The sequence below is a fragment of the Ranitomeya variabilis genome, chromosome 6, assembly GCF_051348905.1.
Source record: "Ranitomeya variabilis isolate aRanVar5 chromosome 6, aRanVar5.hap1, whole genome shotgun sequence".
Lineage (NCBI taxonomy): Eukaryota > Metazoa > Chordata > Amphibia > Anura > Dendrobatidae > Ranitomeya > Ranitomeya variabilis.
In genome coordinates, this window is record NC_135237.1 from 282,598,804 (window position 1) to 282,620,912 (window position 22,109).

Here is a 22,109-nt window from a genome sequence, read left to right on the forward strand (position 1 = left end):
ACCACTAAAGCATTACAACGCTACAATTAGTGAAAGTATTACTGCCACACGTATCTATCAGAACACTAAAACGGCGCAAATACATCTGGAAACTGAACAATTGCTCACATCAATGGCCACCAAAAGCAAATTCAAAAATGATAACAGTTAATACAGATACAAATAAACCAAAAGGGAGGTGACAGGCATCACCGTAGACAGCGTTTCTATGTCTGCTCTTCGACACTATGGTGGTTATACTCTTTACTGCTATTTTTTGAGTTTATTTAAATTGCAGCAATTTGGGCGCTCTAGCGTTCTAACAGATACCGCGCGGCGAGAGCATTCTCAATAATTTCAGCACCATAGCGATCTAGCGGTCTCAATAACACAGCGCTGTAGCGTCCTAGCAACCACCACCTCTGTCACAACCGGAAGTTGTCGGGTCCTGACGCGGCTTAGCGTCCTGGAATCCTAGTAACGCTAACTTTTGCCATCATTGGAGGGCGCGTCTTGGGATCCTAGCAATACTAATAACCGCCATCACCGGAGACAGTGTATCTATGTCTGTTTATCGGCACTATGGTGGCTATACTCTTTACCGCTATTTTTTGAGGTTATTTAAATTGCAGCAATTTGGGCGCTCCAGCGTTCTAATAGATACCGCGTGGCGTGAGCATTTCCAATAATATTAGCGCCACAGCGATCTAGTGGTCTTCATAACACAGCGCTGTAGCGTCCTAGCAACCACCACTTCTGTCACAACCGGAAGTTGTCGGGTCCTGACGTGGCTTAGCGTCCTGGTATCCTAGTAACGCTAACTTCCGCTACCATCGGAGGGCGCGTGCTCACATCTTTTCATTGGCACCATTGCGGCTATACCTTTTACAGCTCCTTTACAGGTAATTTGGTTTGCAGTAATCTGCGGGTTTGTTTGACTTCTGTCTCTTTCCCGATCATTGGTTTAACCATTAATAACGCCGCACATAGCACTTACCTATACCCACTGATCACATGATCGGGGTTTTAGATCCGATAGGCTAATGATGTCCGCCATTTTACCATATAATGTGGACCTTATAATTCCTCCCACTCTCTTCAGCATAGTAAGGAGGGTGGCAGGTCCTTTTGTCCGTATGTCTAGCACTCGTGCACTTTACCTCCCAGGCAGGCAAGTCCCCTGATGATCAGGCCTGCAAGGAAACGCGTCGGGACACTTCAATAGGGAGAGTGCAGGGCATGATATTGCTCAGGGGTAGCTGTGGACTGCCCTTGTAAGGGCGGGAGTTTGGGACGCAGGTTTGTTGATACCCTGTCAATCCCTGAGGGGCTATTGTCTCCCGACATCGCTGATCCATGGAACTCTCCGCTCCAGCGAACCGTGGGCTTCACCTACCTGGTCTATGGCATTTGGTGAGATCATTCCTGTTTAAATATTCTATATGATTTTCATCTTATTTTTCTTTCATCCCGCCTGCCTAGTATCTATTTTTGATACCTGCTGATACCTATACAACAAGATTACCTTGTAAAACACTTTTTGCACTTTTATGTGCTTCTATTACAGACTATAGGTATCTTGAAAGTTTGGGACAGCATACTTTATATGTATAATCATTGTTCCAACTATAATCTATTAGTACCATCCATTGGTATATTACCACACAGGTCGTATCATTTGGTACTTTTTTGAGGTGACACTTTTTTGTTCTTTTTGGTGTTTAATTTTTATCTTTTATAACAATAAAGGTTATGTTTTAATTCCTACTATAGCTATGTTCCCCTAGCATCAATCCCCCTTAAGGGAATAGGGCTCTGCAAAGGCTCCAAGGAAAAACCACAGCGCTTGGCAAATTCTAAGTCCATTAAGTTCAGGGCAGCGCCAGAATCCACAAATGCCATAACAGAAAAGGACGACAATGAGCAAATCAGGGTAACAGACAAGAGAAATTACTGTTATGACCTGGTGGTTAAGAGGCCACACTGATATGACCTGGTGGCTAAAACGCAACATGGGACGAGCTCTGGAGAGGTGGTATCTCTACTGACCGCAGTCCCTAATCCTAACAACAACACTAGTAATAGCCGTGGGATGTTCCTGACTCTCCCTAGACACCTCTTCACAGCCTAAGAACTAACTACCCCTAAAGTAGGAAATAGAAAGCTATCTTGCCTCAGAGAAAACCCCAAAAGGAAAGACAGCCCCCCACAAATATTGACTGTGAGTGGAGAGGGAAATGACGTACACAGAAATGAAATCAGATTTCAGCAAAGGAGGCCAATACTAAACTTGATAGACAGAGAGAAAAGGATACTGTGCGGTCAGTATAAAAAACTACAAAATCCACGCAGAGTTTACAAAAATGAACTCCACACCGACTCACGATGTGGAGGGGCAAATCTGCAACGCCAGAGCTTCCAGCTAGCCTGAATATGACATAGTGACAAGCTGGACAAAAAAAGACATATTTGCAGAGCAATAGAGTCCAAAACAAATGGACAAACAAGAACTAGCAAAAACTTATCTTTTGCTGACAAGGACAGGCCATGTGAGAAATCCAAGGAGAGAACCAAATCCAACCAAGAACATTGACAGCTGGCATGAACTAAAGCCCAGAGCAGGTTTAAATAACAAACCCAGGCAAGGCGATCAGTGAAGGCAGCTGCTACAGCTACCTAAAGGAGCAGCAGTTCCACTCGAAACCACCAGAGGGAGCCCAAGGGCAGAACTCACACAAATACCATTAGCAACCACAGGAGGGAGCTCCAGAACGGAATTCACAACAGCGCGGCCGCACAGGCGCAGTCAGCCTGACATCAAATGATGTCAGAAGACGGGCAGCGCTAACTGCGCATGCCCAAGGGATCACATAACAGCACAGGCTCCGGGAAAGATTCAAACAATGCTGAGGAAGCGGCACCCGGCCCCAAGGGGGTACGAATGACGGCTGTGCTGCGTCTGATTAGGAAGGAAAGTTCCACCTCCCTGGCGATTTCACGGTATGAGGGGGCACATTTTATAAGTGTTTATTTCAGCGTGTGCAAGGAGCATAACTAAAAGAGCCACCTTGTCCAAATGCAGCATTAGTGCTGCACTAGGTGGCTCTTTTAGTTACAAACGCCTGGGGGGGTGACAGGTTTCCTTTAATGATGGCTTTCGTTTAGCTTTTCTGTATGTGAATCCCATTTCCTTTAGGCAGTTTCTTACAGTTTGGTCACAGTCGTTGACTCCAGTTTCCACCCATTCGTTCCTCATTTGTTTTGTTGTGTATTTCCTGTATTGGAGACATATTGCTTTAAAGGGCCACTGTCACCCCCTCCAGCCGTTATAAACTAAAAGAGCCACCTTGTGCAGCAGTAATGCTGCAGTCTAACAAGGTGGCTCTTTTAGTTTTTGATTCATTTATTACCTCAATAAAGCGTTTTAAAAATTGGCCACAAATACCAGATATTGTACCTGGAGGGTGTCCGAATCATCCTTTATGAATCTTCCAACTGCCGTCACTCTTCTCTTCAGGGGCGATGGTCACCGCCCCCTTCGCGGTGTTTCTTCTTAAATCCGGCGCCTGCGCTGTGCGTGCCTGCCTGGGGCCTGCGCAGTCTTCATTGTCAGTCACAGCTCAGACGCAGGGTGCCTGACTGCGCCTGTGCGGGCAGTGCGGCCACCCTGTTGCTGAATCCCCGCCCCGCACTGTGTTATTCATTATGCACAGTGCGGGGCTGGCATTCCTGGGCATGCGCACTGCGCTGTTTAGACGCTCCCCAGCTCAGACGCTCCCCCAGCTCAGACGCTCCCCCAGCTCAGATGCTCCCCCGCCTTCCCAGGAACCCCAGCCCCGCACTGTGCATAATGAATAACACAGTGCGGGGCGGGGATTCAGCAACAGGTTGGCCGCACTGCCCGCACAGGCGCAGTCAGGCACCCTGCATCTGAGCTGTGACTGACAATGAAGACTGCGCAGGCCCCAGGCAGGCACGCACAGCGCAGGCGCCGGATTTAAGAAGAAACACCGCGAAGGGGGCGGCGACCATCGCCCCTGAAGAGAAGAGTGACGGCAGTTGGGAGATTCATAGAGGACGATTCGGACCGCCTCCAGGTACAATATCTGGTATTTGTGGCCAATTTTTAAAACGGTTTATTGAGGTAATAAATGAATCAAAAACTAAAAGAGCCACCTTGTTAGACTGCAGCATTACTGCTGCACAAGGTGGCTCTTTTAGTTTATAACGGCTGGAGGGGGTGACCGTGGCCCTTTAAGTTTCCAGTCTGTTTGCCTTTAGCAACCTTCCCATGTTGTTTGTATTTGTTCCAGATTTTAGACACAGCTGACTGTGAACAACCAACATCTTTTGCAACATTGCGTGATTATTTACCCTCTTTTAAGAGTTTGATAATCCTCTCCTTTGTTTCATTTGACATGTCTCGTGTTGGAGCCATGATTCTTGTCAGTCCACTTGGTGCAACAGCTCTCCAAGGTGTGATTACTCCTTCTTAGATGCAGACTAACGAGCAGATCTAATTTGATGCAGGTGTTAATTTTGGGTATGAAAATTTACAGGATGATTCCATAATTTTTTTTCCTCAGAATTGAGTGATTCCATAATTTTTCCCCTATGATTGTTTAAAAATAGTAACCATTACTGACTACCACATTTTTTGTTCTTGATTTCTTTTAGTTTTTCTTAAAGCCAGAAAGTTGTCATTTGAAATTACTTTAGTTTTGTGCCATGTCAGTGATCTGCTTTTTTTTTTTCTACAAAATTAAACATCTGAATGAACATCCTCCAAGGCCGGTGATTCCATAATTTTTTCCAGGGGTTGTATAGGGAGGCTGTGTGGGGCTCATGCTGCATATGTAGTAGGCTGTGTGAGGCTCATGCTGTATATAAGGGGCTGTGGGGGGTGTCAGCATACTTAATTATGCTCAATATTAAGTGATACAATTAATATTAATAAATTAATATTGAGTAGAATTAATTTCAAGCTATTAGTTCAGCCCTCCACAACAGTCACGGTCTCTCATATGGCCCCTCTGGAAAATTAATTGCCCACCCCTGCTTTTGAGGAATAAGATTTGGATTTCTGGGATAAGGTCCCTAGAATCGATGGCGCTGTATCAAGATAATCAAAGAGGTCAGCGCTACCCTTTGAGGATTCAGGGGTGCTCAGGGACTCGTTAGATAAGAAAGCGGACACCTATCTAAGGCACACATGAGAGGCGACAGCAGGAGGTTTGAAACCGGGGATTGCCAGAACTTGTACCACAAGTTCCCTTATGCTTTGGCTGCATCAGCTGGAGGACTAGCTGGAAAGTTAAACCTCAAGAAATAAGATTTTTTCCAACCTGCCCTTGTTGCACAGAGCCGCAGCATTCTTATCGGATACATCCGCTGACTGTGAGAACTAGGTCTGCCGAACTGTCCAATGCAGCAAGATGGTCCTTGTGGCTCAAGGGCTTTCCAGGAGATCTACAATCAAAAAAATAAATTGTGTGGTATACCGTGTAATGGCCAGTTTTAGTTTGGGAAAAAAGTTGGACGACTTCTTAGGGCCGGCAACATTGGCAGCTCTGATCTGCGGTAAAATAATTACCGCCGATCAGAGAGCCGCGGCTGTGATCGGAGATAAAAAGTTTGCCACCGGTCACTGGCGTTGGCTGATGGGACTACTACTCGAATTACCATACGCCTGTGCCCCTAATAACAGTGCGAGCACTGCTTAAAAAGAAAGTAACTGTAATAATTATAGGGGATAATTCAGGAGACTCTTTGCGTGGAACAAGACAACTACAGGACACAGTTTTATAAGTGGTAAAGTTTATATTATCACACGGTGATTCAAGCAGGTGCAGAGAGAAACTCAAGTCCACAACACTGGGTGCAAATAATAAACGCAGCTTAGCAGTCAATAGGAAACTTCAGAGGTAGATGCAAACAAACCGAAAGTCTATGAAGCACAGTTATACTTGAGGAAACTTGACACGAATAGATCCTTGACTTAGTCCAGACACAGATAGATATGCTATAAGGCAGTTCAAATCATATCTTAGCTCAACCAGGGAGGCCTGGTTAATAGTCTCAGGTTTTGCAGAGCAGAAACAGCTTACATGTCCAGCAAATGCAGATGGAAGTAACACGAGCAGCAGATGAAGGAGGATTACTGAACACTGGTGTATGCAGCAGGAACTCAGAGCAGAGTGGCAGGATCTCCAACACAGGTTCACAGGAGCAGGTGCAAGGCCAGGGAGTAATCAGGAGCTGGATGCAAAGCAGAATAATCTAGCACAGACTGAAGGCTGGGGTGGAGTTTTATAGCAGGAAGACAAGTGCACATGAGACCAAAGACGCCATGTTGGAAAAGGGCAGTAATGCACAAAAGGTAAAAAAATGTTCAGAGTCCTGACACTAACATTCACTGCTTTCCACACCCATGGGTGTGGAGGGCAGTAATTATTAATTTCACTTTAATAGCTGGCTTCCTACAACTGCCGGGCTTTTGCGTGTGCCCGCTACTTAAGGCAATAAATATTCACTGCTCTACACTCCCATAGGTGTGCAGTGCTGTGAATATTCATTCCCTTTAGTAGCAGGCACCTGTGAACACCCGGTAGCTGCAAGGAAGCTGGCGGCTGTGGCTAACACTATGCCCGCTACTAAAGAGCAATGAATATTCACTTCTCTCCACGCACATAGTCCAGGCGTGGAGAGCCGCGAGTATTCTGGCAGCTGTCCTCGGGTTGTAAGCAATGTCCCTACCATGCACTGCTTACAAGCATAAATCAGCTGTTGGCATCGGAGCAAGATGCTGCAAGAGAGCGCAGAAATGTAACTATAATGGTTTATGGGTGTTTTTTTTTTATTTTTCTGATGGGGCCATACATAGCAGGATAGGGATTATGGCGCCGTACATACCAGAATGGGCATGAGGAGGCCATGCATACCAGGATAAGGGGTATTGGTACAGAATTGACCACATTTTTTGCTTTTAATTTTTTTTCTAATTTCCTCCTCCTAAACCTAGGTGTGTCTTCTAGTCTGAAAAATACGGTTCTTGACAAAAATGATCCAGCGTAAACTGTTTTTCTCGTATGTAAAAAAAAAAAAAAAAAAAAAGAAAATCATGTTTGTGAATGAAGCCTAATATTAATTTTACCTCTGTATATAAAAAAAAAGTCCCAACTGATTTTTTTTTTCCCAGTTAACCGTATCCATTTAAAGGGAAAGTGTCATCAAATTAATTCTGTCCAAACCACAGGCAGCATGAATCAGACACAGCTGTGTTATTGTAGCTGTGTATATTGTACTCTGGCATTTCAGAGTACTTTGAAACCCCATCCAGGGACTATGGCCCCGATTCCTCAAGACCGGCATTGTTCACGCCAGTCTTGATGAGAGGACATGCTTGGAGTCAGATGGTCTTAATTCATAGAAGTATATGCCTCTTAATGATTCAGTGGTGTCGAACAAGTGGCATGCTTCTTCATGTGCACCTCACCACAAATCCTACTCCAGTCCCTGCTGGAGTAAGATATGTGGTGTGTAGTGAATGCCGCCACTGCTCATCATGAATTTGAGCAGCAGTCGCCATGACCCAGCTCTGCCCACTTTGACAAAGCTAGGTGAAAATGGTGTATGAAGCTTTGAGTTGCGAAAAAATAATGTGACATTTCATAGCTTTTTTTTTTTTCCACCAGAATTCTGGCATGAAAGCTTTGATGAATCGGGCCCTATAATTCTTGGATGACTAGTCCAATGCCGGGTTCTCCCTTTCCGTGCTCTAGTCTATCTCCGGAGGGCATATATACACAGTGAACCAGTGGGACGGAAGATGCATCGAACTCTTTGGCCACTCATATGGATCACCGAAGGCCTGTGTTTCGTTTGACTAGTTATTTTATGCTGACTGAGTCAATTTATAATAAAAGCATCACCACTCAGCAAAGTCTTATTTAACCTTCCAGACAACCTTTTCTATATTTATTCACTCTACTTACCCAGTTACTTACTCTACCCAATTAAAGCCTGAGTTGGGCGCTGTCAGATTTAGGTGGTGCATTGGATGAAAGACTATCATTTAGAATATATCAGACCCTGCAGGGCGGGCACTGACAGCTTGGGGCCCCTGTGCAAGAAATGTGTCTGGGCCCCCTTCCTTTTATGGCGACAAAGACATTATATATATATATCTAATATATAAAGCTGAATGTGTGTGTGTGTGTATGTATGTATGTATGTATGTATGTCCGGGATTGGCATCTGAACCGTAGCAGCTACAGCCACAAAATTTTGCACAGTCACACGTCTGGACCCCGAGAGCGTCATAGGCTATGTTGTGAGGTGAAATTTTAACCCCGCGCTTTCCAATTCACCAAACAATTTTGCCCCTATCTACATAATGGGGAAAAAGTGAAAGGAAAAGTGTTGGAGGCGTCGCAGCTACAGGCACAAAATTTTGCACAGTCACACGTCTGGACCCTGAGAGCGTCAAAGCTATATTGTGAGGTGAAATTTTAACCCCGCGCTTTCCAAGTCACCAAACAATTTTGCCCCTATCTACATAATGGGGAAAAAATGAAAGGAAAAGTGTTGGAGGCAAATTAACAGCTGCCAGATGTGAACAAGGGGGACTTAAAGAATGACAGCGATGGCACCAAAGAGTATATACTGTACAGTTGCTAAGGTGGGGCCCCAACATGGGATAATCACACCACCACGGGGATATGAACACACACACAAAATGCGCCACACACTACCACGTGCTCGAACACATATACCACCCTCAGTGCACATTTCACCACACATACACCAACCTCGCCACATAAAAGTAGAAACACAAAAGTCGCCGCTCAAAACTCGCCACGCGCAAAACTCTCCACATGCAAAACTCGCCACACGTGCAAAACTCGCCACACGCAAAACTTGCACACGCAGAAAAATTGCCACACGCAGAAAAATTGCCACATGCACAAAAGTTGCAACACATGCAAAAGTTGCCTCACACAAAACTTGCACATACTCAAAAGGCACCACACATAAAACTCGCCACGCGCAAAACTCGCCATGCGCAAAACTTGCTGCACACAACTTGCTACACTAACCTGTCACATGCAACTCGACACACAAAAAGTTGCTACACGCATGTCGCCACACAAAACTCATCTCACAAAAGTCCCTACATGCATGTCGCCACACACAACTCAACACACACAACTTGACACACGAAACTCGCCCTAAAACACACACAAGTCTGGTATCCTTCAAAAATAAAAATCTGATTAATAAGCAGACAAACTACAAGAGCAACAAATGTACCATATAGGAATCCGGCAGCTGTCAGTCACATGACCAGTCTATTATGTGTATGTGTGAGCTAATATATACTGCCAGGGGGTGGGCTTACTGTTGGCTGGGGATTTATCAGGCTGCCATTTTAGCTTACAAATACTGAGGTAAAAATACTGACCAAATAACGTGTGAACGAGGGCTAATACAGGAGGAGATGGCATACAGCTATATACTATATACAGGAGATGACACACAGGTATATACTATTTACAGGGGAGATGACACACAGGTATATACTATATACAGGAGGAGATGACACACAGATATATACTATATACAGGAGAGATGACACACAGGTATATACTATATAGAGGAGGAGATGACATACAGGTACATACTACATACAGGAGGAGATGACATACAGGTATATACTATATACAGGAGGAGATGACACACAGGTATATACTATATACAGGAGCAGATTACCTACAGGTATATAGTATATACAGGAGGAGATGACACAGGTATATGCTATGTATAGGAGGAGATGACATACAGGTATATACTATATACAGGAGATGACACACAGATATATACTATATATAGGTGAGATGACACACAGGTATATACTATATACAGGAGATTACATACAGGTATATCTAATATATAAAGCTGAATGTGTGTATGTATGTATGTGTGTATGTCCGGGATTGGCATCTGTACCGTCGCAGCTACAGCCACAAAATTTTGCACAGTCACACGTCTGGACCCCGAGAGTGTCATAGGCTATGTTGTGAGGTGAAATTTTAACCCCGCGCGTTCCAATTCACCAAACAATTTTGCTCCTATCTACATAATGGGGAAAAAGTGAAGGGAAAAGTGTTGGAGGAAAATTGACAGCTGCCAGATGTGAACAATGAGGACTTAAAGAATGAGAGCGATGGCGACAAAGAGTATATACCGTACAGTTGCTAAGGTGGGGCCCCGACATGGGATACTCACCACACACGGGGATATGAACACAAACACAAAATGCGCCACACACTACCACGTGCTTGAACACATATACCACCCTCAGCACACATTTCACCACACACACACACCAACCTCGCCACATAAAAGTCGAAACACAAAAGTCACCACTCAAAACTCGCTACATGCAAAACTCGCCATATGCAAAACTAGGCTCACGCAAAACTCGCCACACGTGCAAAACTCACCTCATGGAAAACTCACCTCATGCAAAACTTGCACACACAGAAAAATTGCCACATGTACAAAAGTTGCACCACATGCAAAAGTTGCCTCACACAAAACTTGCACATACTCAAAATGCACCACACATAAAACTCGCCACGCGCAAAACTCGCCATGCACAAATCTTGCTGCACACAACTTGCTACACTAACCTGTCACATGCAACTCAACACACAAAATGTTGCTACACGCATGTCGCCACACAAAACTCATCTCACAAAAGTCGCTACATGCATGTCGCCACACGCAACTCAACACACACAACTTGACACATAAAACTCGCCCTAAAACACACACAAGTCTGGTATTGTCCTTCAAAAATAAAAATCTGATTAATAAGCAAACTACAAGAGCAACAAATGTACCATATAGGAAATACGGCAGCTGTCAGTCACATGACCTGTCTATTATGTGTATGTGTGAGCTAATATATACTGCCAGGGGGGAGGGCTTCCTGTTGGCTGGGGATTTATCAGGCTGCCAATAGCAACCAATCACAGCTCAGCTTCTATTTTGCTACAGTTAATTAACCTGAGCTCTGATTGGTTAATATAGGCAACAAAGACATTCTCAGTATAACAAAGCTAATATATGTTGTGAAATGCTTCTATTTGCTTAGTTTTTGCCTTTTAATAATTACATTTCTATCTATTTGTTTTGTGGTTTTTGTGTGCAGAATAAATTTTTGTTAACACATTCTATTTTGCTAACAGCAGTCATTAACCCGGGCGAAGCCGGGTAGTACAGCTAGTATATATATATATATATATATATATATATATATATATATATATATATATATATATATATATATAATTATATTTGTATTATTGTTACACCATTTATTCCATGGCGCTTTACATGTGATGAGGGGTACACATAGTAAAAACAAGTACAATATTCTTAAACAATACAGGTCACGACTGGTACAGTAGGAGAGAGGACCCTGCCCGCGAGGGCTCACAATCTACAAGGGATGGGTGAGGATACAGTGGGTGAGGGTAAAGCTGGTCGTGCAGCGGTTTGGTTGATTGGTGGTTACTGCAGGTTGTAGGCTTGTCGGAAGAGGTGGGTCTTCAGGCTCTTTTTGAAGGTTTTGATGGTACGCAAGAGTCTGATATGTTGTGGTAGAGAGTTCCAGAGGAGGGGTGATGCGCGAGAGAAATCTTATATGCGATTGTGGGAAGAGGAGATAAGACGAGAGTAGAGAAGGAGATCTTGTGAGGATCGGAGATTGCGTGCAGGTAAGTATCGGGAGACGAGGAGACAGGTTGTGAAAGGCTTTGTACGCCATGGTTAGGGTTTTGTACTGCAGTGTATGTGTATGTATTGTGGGAATACGCTACCTGAGTGGGTTGGGGAATACTCGCTTAGCAGCAGGATAAACACTTCAGGCACGATATCTCACACATAACAGTCTTATTTGGTTTATTACACATCATAAACCACATGACATACAGTCCATTGCGTTATATTTCATGAGCTTATCACGACCCACAGTCCGTTCAGTCACCGTGGGAGACCACACAGTTCATAGAACATTACAAGCACTAACAGACTGTATAGTACCTGATGGGAGCTCCTACTCCACCTGCTGACTCCTTGTCAGTCCACTCCTCCGGGTAAGCTGCCTCACAGGGATCACCAACTTGCCTGGCCGGCACACATTAGTCAGTCCAGACCCACCGAAGGACTGTAGCTTCCCCACACAGTAGCTATCACTGGCTCTGCAGATCCCGGTCCTCACCTCGTGCTATTCAGGGATCCGGTCCTACTCCCAGGACTTCCCAACACCCAGGTTACACAGGATCACACAGGTGGCCAGTCCGGGTACTATTCAGGGCGTCCATCCCCAGCTGGGACCGTCCAATACCCGGGCCACCAATAACAAAGTCCCACCTTGTGCTATTCAGGATTCCTACTCCCAGGAAATCCAACACATACTTCAGGACCTTCAGAGACCATGTGACCCACACCCACACCCTGGTCACATTATATACCCTGAAACCACATGTGTGGCTAGTTTGTCCCGCCCATCTCACACAACTAGCCTAGTAAGTCACCCTTGCCTATTATACAACACTACACCAACTGTTGAGGGACTACAGGTCCCAGAACAACCACATTACAATCAGACTTACCACGCAGACTCCCTCTGCGACATACCGTCCATCAATCACATGACCAGTTGTTGTTTCAACACAATTATGTCTCCAAGTGCATCTTGAAGTGCAGATGCAGCGCCCCCTGGCGTTGACATTGGTTACAGAACCACATAATGTGTATATATATATATATATATATATATATATATATATATATATATATATATATAGTACAGAGCAAGTGTTTGGACACACCTTCTCATTTAAAGATTGTTCTGTATTTAAATGACTATAAAAATTGTAAATTCACACTGAAGGCATCAAAACTATGAATTAACACATGTGGAATTATATACTTAACAAAAAGTGTGAAACAACTGAAAATATGTCTTATATTCTAGGTTCTTCAAAGTAGCCACCTTTTGCTTTGATGACTGCTTTGCACACTCTTGGCATTCTCTTGATGAGCTTCAAGAGGTAGTCACCGGGAATGGTCTTCCAACAATCTTGAAGGAGTTCCCAGAGATGCTTAGCCCTTGTTGGCCCTTTTGCCTTCACTCTGCAGTCCAGCTCACCCCAAACCATCTCGATTGGGTTCAGGTCTGGTGACTGTGGAGGCCAGGTCAACTGGTGTAGCACCCGATCATTCTCCTTCTTGGTCAAATAGCCCTTACACAGCCTGGAGGTGTGTTTGGGGTCATTGTCCTGTTGAAAAATAAATGATGGTCCAACTAAACGCAAAACGGATAGAATAGCATGCCACTGCAAAATGCTGTGGTAGCCATGCTGGTTCAGTATGCCTTCAATTTTGAATAAATCCCCAACAGTGTCACCAGCAAAGCACCCCCACACTATCACACCTCCTCCTCCTCCATGCTTCACGGTGGGAACCAGGCATGTAGAGTCCATCCGTTCACCTTTTCTGCGTAAACAAAGACACAGTGGTTGGAACCAAAGAGCTCAAATTTGGACTCATCAGACCAAAGCACACATTTCCACTGGTCTAATGTCCATTCCTTGTGGTCTTTAGCCCAAACAAGTCTCTTCTGCTTGTTGCCTGTCCTTAGCAGTGATTTCCTAGCAGCTATTTTACCATGAAGGCCTGCTGCACAAAGTCTCCTCTTAACAGTTGTTGTAGAGATGTGTCTGCTACTAGAACTCTGTGTGGCATTGACCTGGTCTCTAATCTGAGCTGCTGTTAACCTGCAATTTCTGAGGCTGGTGACTCGGATAAACTTATCCTCAGAAGCAGAGGTGACTCTTGGTCTTCCTTTCCCAGGGCGGTCCTCATGTGAGACAGTTTCTTTGTAGCGCTTGATGGTTTTTGCCACTGCACTTGGGGGGACACTTTCAAAGTTTTCCCAATTTTTCAGACTGACTGACCTTCATTTCTTAAAGTAATGATGGCCACTCATTTTTCTTTACTTAGCTGCTTTTTTCTTGCCATAATACAAATTCTAACAGTCTATTCAGTAGGACTATCTGCTGTGTATCCACCAGACTTCTGCACAACACAACTGATGGTCCCAACTACATTTATAAGGCAAGAAATCCCACTTATTAAACCTGACAGGGCACACCTGTGAAGTGAAAACCATATCCGGTGATTACCTCTTGAAGCTCATCAAAAGAATGCCAAGAGTGTGCAAAGCAGTCATCAAAGCAAAAGGTGGCTACTTTGAAGAACCTAGAATATAAGACATATTTTCAGTTGTTTCACACTTTTTTGTTAAGTATATAATTCCACATGTGTTAATTCATAGTTTTGATGCCTTCAGTGTGAATTTACAATTTTTAGTCGTGAAAATACAGAAAAATCTTTAAATGAGGTGTGTCCAAACTTTTGCTCTGTACTGTATATATGTACGTACATACATACCGTATTTTCTGGTGTATAAGACGACTGGGCGTATAAGACGACCCCTAACTTTTCCATATAAAATATGGAATTTGGGATATACCCGCCGTATAAGACGGGGGTCATCTTATACGCCCAGTCATCTTATACGGCGTGTGGTTCCCAGGGTCTGGAGGAGAGGAGACTCTCCTTCAGGCCCTGGGATCCATATTCATGTAAAAAATAAAGAATAAAAATAAAAAATATGGATATACTCACCCCTCCGACAGACCCTGGCTCTCACCGGTGCAAGCGTCTGCCTCCGTTCCTAAGAATGCATTGAGTGAAGGACCTGTGATGACGTCGCGGTCACGTGACCGCTCATGTGACCGCGACGTCATCGAAGGTCTTTCACTCACTGCATTCTTAGGAACGGAGGCAGACTCTTGCACCGGTGAGAGTCAGGGTCCGTCGGAGGGGTGAGTATACCCATATTTTTTATTTTTATTCTTTACTTTTTACATGAATATGGATCCCAGGGCCTGAAGGAGAGTCCTCTCCTTCAGACCCTGGGAACCATCCAGGATCGCTCTGTGCACCCGTACCCGGCGTATAAGACGACCCCCGACTTTTGGGACAATTTTTAGGGGTTAAAAAGTCGTCTTATACACCGGAAAATACGGTACATGCATACATACAGTTATATGAAAACGTTTGGGCACCCCTATTAATCTTAAGCTTAATGTTTTATAAAAATTGGTTTTTTTGCAACAGCTATTTCAGTTTCATATATCTAATAACTGTTGTACACAGTAATGTTTCTGCCTTGAAATGAGGTTTATTGTACTAACAGAAAATGTGCAATCTGCATTCAAACTAAATTTGACAGGTGCATAAGTATGGGCACCTCACCAGAAAAGTGACATTAATATTTAGTAGATCCTCCTTTTGCAAAAATAACAGCCTCTAGTCTCTTCCTGTAGCTTTTAATGAGTTTCTGGATCCTGGATGAAGGTATTTTTGACCATTCCTCTTTACAAAACAATTCCAGTTCAGTTAAGTTTGATGGTCGCCGAGCATGGACAGCCCTCTTCAAATGATCCCACAGATGTTCAATGATATTCAGGTCTGGGGACTGGGATGGCCATTCCAGAACAGTGTAATTGTTCCTCTGCATGAATGCCTGAGTAGATTTGGAGCGCTGTTTTGGATCATTGTCTTGCTGAAAGATCCATCCCCTGCGTAACGTCAACTTTGTCACTGATTCATGAACATTATTGAAAAGAATCTGCTGATACTGAGAGGAATCCATGCGTCCCTCAACTTTAACAAGATTCCCGGTGCCGGCATAGGCCACACAGCCCCAAAGCATGATGGAACCCACACCAAATTTTACTTTGGGTAGCAAGTGTTTTTCTTGGAATGCTGTGTTTTTTTGCCGCCATGCATAACGCCTTTTTGTATGACCAAACAACTCAATCTTGGTTTCATCAGTCCACAGGACCTTCTTCCAAAAAGAAATTGGCTTCTCCAAATGTGCTTTTGCATACCTCAGCCGACTCTGTTTGTGGCGTGCTTGCAGAAACGGCTTCTTTCGCATCACTTTCCCATACAGCTTCTCCTTGTGCAAAGTGCGTTGTATAGTTGACCGATGCACAGTGACACGATCTGCAGCAAGTTGATGCTGCAACTCTCTGGAGGTGGTCTGAGGATTGTCCTTGACTGATCTCACCATTCTTCTCTGCCTTTCTGATGTTTTTCTTGGCCTGCCACTTCTGGCCTTAACAAGAACTGTACCTGTGTTCTTCCATTTCCTTACTATGTTCCTCACAGTGGAAATTGACAGGTTAAATCTCTTAGACAGCTTTTTGTATCCTTCCCCTGAACAACTATGTTGAATAATCTTTGTTTTCAGATCATTTGACAGTTGTTTTGAGGAGCCCATGATGCCACTCTTCAGAGGAGATTCACACAGGAGATCAACTTGCAAGTGGCCACTTTAAGTAGATTTTCTCATGATTGCATACACCTGGCTATGAAGTTCAAAGCTCAATGAGGTTACAAAACCAAAAAAAGTGCTTTAGTAAGTCAGTAAAAAGTAGGTAGGAGTATTTAAAACAAGAAAATGATAAGGGTGCCCATACTTATGCACCTGTCAAATTTTGTTTGAATGCAGATTGCACATTTTCTGTTAGTACAATAAACCTCATTTCAAGGCAGAAACATTACTGTGTCCAACAGTTATTAGATATATGAAACTGAAATAGCTGTTGCAAAAAAAACAATTTTTATAAAACATTAAGATTAATAGGGGTGCCCAAACTTTTTCATATAACTGTACATACATACATGCATACATGTGTATATATATTACATAGTCTCTAGTGATGAGAGAATATACTCGTTACTCGAGATTTCTCGAGCACGCTCGGGTGTCCTCCGAGTATTTTTTTTTAATGCGGAGATTTAGTTTTCATCGCTGCAGCTGAATGATTTACATCTGTTAACCGGCATAAGTACAGTTGTGGCCAAAAGTATTGACACCCCTGCAATTCTGTCAGATAATACTCAGTTTCTTCCTGAAAATGTGAAAATGATTGACCACAACTGTACATGTGGGGGTTGCATGGTTGCTAGGGAATCCCCACATGTAATCAAGCTGGCTAAGAAATGTAAATCATTCAGCTGAGGTGAGGAAGACTAAATTTCCGAGCACTAAAAAATACTCAGAGGACACCCGAGCGTGCTCGGGAAATCTCGAGTAACGAGTATATTCGCTCATCACTAATAGTCTCCTTTATTATGTATATTGTTGTCTCTTATTATACAGTGCCATCTCTTATGTACAGTACCGTCCCTTACATATTGTATTATATAGAGCCCTTTTTTTATTACATACCGTCCTGTCTTGTTAGATGTATAATGCAATGATGGCTGATGGAGCACGGGAAAGCTTTTCTAATGGAGGAGCTGATGGACTGGTTGTCTGGTCACCAACTGCTCCTTCACTCCATCAGCAATCATTTTGTATCTAAAAAGAGAGGGGACTATGTAATAAAAGAGGGCGCTATGAATAACATTAACAAGTTTACACTATGTAAGAGACAGCACTGTACATAACAGTAGAGGAAGACATATAATAAGGGACGGCACCATATATAACTAGAGAGGATGGTACGTAATAAGGGTCGGTGCTATACATAACAAAAGAGGAAACTGTAACTAATGATGGTATTATACAGAATTAGTGAGTACACTATTTACTAAGGGACTATGTTAGACATAAATGAGTACACTGTATACTAAGGGACTGTGTTAGACATAATAAGCGATAATAATGTCTTCCTCCACCTCCCAGTGTTCCTAAGTCCATTATAAGTCCCCCTTCCTTCCATCCCAATCCCCCACACCCCTCATTGTCCTCTTTCCCCGCATCCCATTATTGTCCTCTCCCCTCATCCCATCATTGCGCATTCGACCACCTCAATCATTTCCTCCTCCCCACTCCCCTGTATTGCCTTTTCCACCACCTCCATCATTGCCTTCTCCCCCACCATCATCATTGCCCATTCCACCACCTCCAGCATTTCCTCCAACCCCTTGTTATTGCCCTTTCCACCACCACCATCATTGAATTCTCCCCCACCACCCCATCATTGTCCTTTCCACCACCACATCATTGCATTCTCCCCCACCACCCTATCATTGTTTTTTCCACCATCTCCATCATTGCTTTTTCCGCCACCACCCCATCATTGCCCTTTCCACCACCTCCATGTTGCTTTCTCCCCTACCACCCCATCATTGCCCTTTCCATCACTCCCATCATTGTCTTTTCCACTACCACCATCATTGCCTTCTCCCCCACCCCCTTCATTGCCCTTTCCCCACCTCAATCATTTCCTTCTCCCCCACCATCCCCATTATTGCCTTCTCCCCACCATCATTGCCCATTTCACCAAGTTCATAATTTCCTCCTCTCTCACCATCCCCATCCTTGCCCATTCCACCACTTCCATCATTTCCTCCTCCCCCACCATCCCCATCTTTGCCCTCTCCATCACCCCATCATTGCTTTCTCCCCCTTACCCCATCATTGCCCTCTCCTCTACCTACACGCACTCGTACACAGCACCATTCACCTCTCTGCACATTCCCCTGCCGCGCTGCGCATGCACGCACATACCACCACTCATCTCTATACACACATCACACATACATGCAACAAAACACACATACAGAGCACCTCTCACCTCTCTGCATGCTCTTCCGCAGCTGAAGCCTCACTGTCACCGTCAGTTTCCTCTTTCTGCCACAGCCGGCCGCTGAATGATTAAGGCATCCAGCGGTGCTGCTGTCTGTGTGAGAGGAAGCGCGGGCAGGAAGCAGGACTGATTCCAGCAGCTCCACTATTTTCTCTGCCCACCGCACATGATGGCAATCTGACCAGGGACCCCCCGGAGCCTCGGGGACGGTCCCTGATGCAGCCGCACAGGCTGCACATGCGGTATGTCCGCCCATGAGTCCCCGTGTGTCAGAGAACAACCAGGAAATTCTTTTACATTATTGGGGTCCTTACAGTTACTTAGCCACCAACTTGTCTGTCTGTAACTTGGTATTTTATTATGTTTTTTTATATCTTTTTATTTAGTAAAGTTCATTAACATTTAAACTATTGTGCGATTTCTCTAGTCCTGGAATGTTTTTTGTTCTAGGAATTGTTATGGCTTTTAGTGCCCTTTGGGACACCTTACCCTTACGTGAGTTCACAACTCTTTGATGTCAATTATGAGAGAGGTCAAACACTGTGTACTCCATCTGATCCCTTGTTCCCTTTACAGTTTATGAGGAAGCCATGCTTAAATGCTAAATTTAAGGGTGGCACTTCTCCTCTCAAGAGATGATCTAAGAGATTTGTCCACCGACCATCTTCTAAGGTCATCTCCTCGGCACCCCCTGATGGGACAGCCCATCAGTGTTGCCACGTTCGCTACCCTTTTTGTGATGAATGGTAAAATCCTACTTCTGGGGGGCCAAGCCCCAGCGCAGTAGTCTACCATTGTTGCTAGCCATCCAGTGCAGCCAGCAGAGAGGGTTGTGGTAGGTCACTATGATGGAATTCCGTCCATAAAGGTAGTGCTGCAGTTTCCGCAGGTCCCACACTACGGCGAGACACTCCTCCACAGTTTGTCACTTCCCAGGGCAAGAACTTGCAGCTGAGGAACATCATTGGATGCTCATTTTCCCTTTACAGTTTATGATGAAGCCATGCTTCAGTGCTCAATTTCAGGGTGAGATTGTGGAACTCTGCTATATGTCATGTGTACTGTATAATATAATCTTGTGTGGATTAGATCTGGAAAGCTTTTATTTTATTAAAGCACATGGGGTCTCCTGAACTGCTATATTGATACGTTCGCTGCCATCATTGATCCTGACAATCTGCCTTGTATTTTCACAGCACCCTTATCTTCCCATTTTTGATCCGTGGAGGAAAGCCTACACCACTAGCTTCATTTTCTCTTGCACTGATCTTCTGCTGTTGCAATGGATACCTCCAGAGCAGCTATCTGTGCAAGTACGCCGATCTCCCTCCTGACTGGACATATGACCCCAGATTTATCATAGGTGAGATATTAATAATTCACAATCACAGCTTATTATTTATAAAGCAAAGTAATGTGCCTCTCTATGCCATCCTGCCAGGGGAGAGTTCACAGTATAGAGGGATATTTTATGTTTTCTCTGTGTAGTGGGGAGATCCATGATAATTACAGGTAAATTGACTTGTGCTGCACGTAATGGTGTATGTATTGTATAAATGTACATGGAGGGGGGATGATTGATGTAATACAGCCATAACCCGATCTACTTAAAGCCAAGTTCCCATCCAAAAATGTAAAAGGTGTGACGTCTTTTTTTTTTTTTTTTTTATTCTCCCCCTTATGTCACATTCAAAGGGAAAATGACAACTCTATCTAGAAACTTTACTGTGTAACTTTATTCTTTCTAATTAAAGCTATACTATCACTGGCTCCAGGAAGCTGAGATTTGTGCTACTGTTCTCCCACAAACCAATTTCTGTCATATCAAATGATCATCTTCCCCAGGCATATTCCCGGGGAACACTGTGCTCGAGCCAGCAACTACGTTTTCACAGCTGCCAGCCCTTTAATTTGTTCTTGCTCTACAAGCACGCAACCTCACTACTGAACGCTGTTTGCGTGTGCAATGAAAGATTACACCTGGACACTAACCAATATCTGTGTCTGGACGTACTCCGTGGGCAGAGTTAGCGCGCAATGGCTGCCGTCCCACGGAAGAAGACAGCAGCGGTAGCTCCAGTGTCTCCTGTGATGTCTATAACGCTGCCCTAGGGTTTCATGTGATGTATATACTACAGCCCTGTGTCTCCTTTTCTGTATATACCGCAGCACCGTGTCTCATGTGATGTATATCCTGAAGCCCCTTGTCTTGCGTGATGTGTACAGTGGCGGAAATAAGTATTTGATCCCTTGCTGATTTTGTAAGTTTGCCCACTGACAAAGACATGAACAGTCTATAATTTTAAGGGTATTTTAATTTTAACATTGAGAGATAGAATATCAAAAATAAGATCCAGAAAATCACATTGTATAAATTTATATAAATTTATTTGCATTTTGCAGTGAGAAATAAGTATTTGATCCCTCTGGTAAACAAGACTTAATTCTTGGTGGCAAAACCCTTATTGGCAAGCACAGCAGTCAGATGGTTTTTGTAGTTGATGATGAGGGTTGCGCACATGTCAAGAGGAATTTTGCTAGACTCCTCTTTGCAGATCATCTCTAAATCATTAAGATTTTGAGGCTGTCCCTTGGCAACTCGGAGCTTTAACTCCCTCCATAAGTTTTCTATGGGATTAAAGTCTGGAGACTAGCTAGGCCACTCCATGACCTTAATGTGCTTCTTTTTGAGCCACTTTGTTGCGTTGACTGAATGTATTCGGTCATTGTCTTGCTGGAAGACCCAGCCACGACCCATTTTTATTGTCCTGGTGGAGGGAAGGAGGTTGTCACTCAGGATTTATGGTACATGGCTGCATCCATTCTCCCATTGATGCTGTGAAGTAGTCCTGTGCCCTTAGCAGAGAAACCCCCCAAGAAATAATGTTTCCACCTCCATGCTTGACAGTGGGGACGGTGTTCTTTGTGTCATGGGCAGCATTTCTCTTCCTCTGAACACGGCGAGTTGAGTTAATGCCAAAGACCTCAACTTTTGTCTCATCTGACCACAGCACCTTCTCCCAATCACTCAAAGAATCATCCAGGAGTTCATTGGCAAACAGACGGGCCTGCACATGTGCCTCCTTGAACAGGGGGACCTTGCGGGCACTGCAGGATTTTAAACCTTTACGGCGTAATGTGTTACCAATGGTTTTGTTGGTGACTGTGTTCCCAGCTGCCTTGAGATCATTAACAAGTTCACCCTGTGTATTTTTAGGCTGATCTCTCACCTTCCTCATGATCAAGGATACCCCACGAGGTGAGATTTTGCATGGTGCCCCAGATCGATGTCGATTGACAGTCATTTTGTATTTCTTTCATTTTCTTACTATTGCACCAACAGTTGTCTCCTTCTCACCCAGCGTCTTACTTATGGTTTGT

At 44.1% G+C, this 22,109-nt stretch overlaps 1 protein-coding gene across 1 annotated transcript in view; it reads left to right on the plus strand.

Annotated features, from left to right (window-relative positions):
• Positions 1-22,109, plus strand: part of SRD5A1 (steroid 5 alpha-reductase 1) — an 87,368-nt gene that overhangs the window by 49,119 nt on the left and 16,140 nt on the right. The window contains exon 2 of the mRNA XM_077269693.1: positions 19,925-20,091. Within this exon, the coding sequence (XP_077125808.1) occupies positions 19,925-20,091 (167 nt within the window). The remainder of the gene's footprint in view (positions 1-19,924; positions 20,092-22,109) is intronic.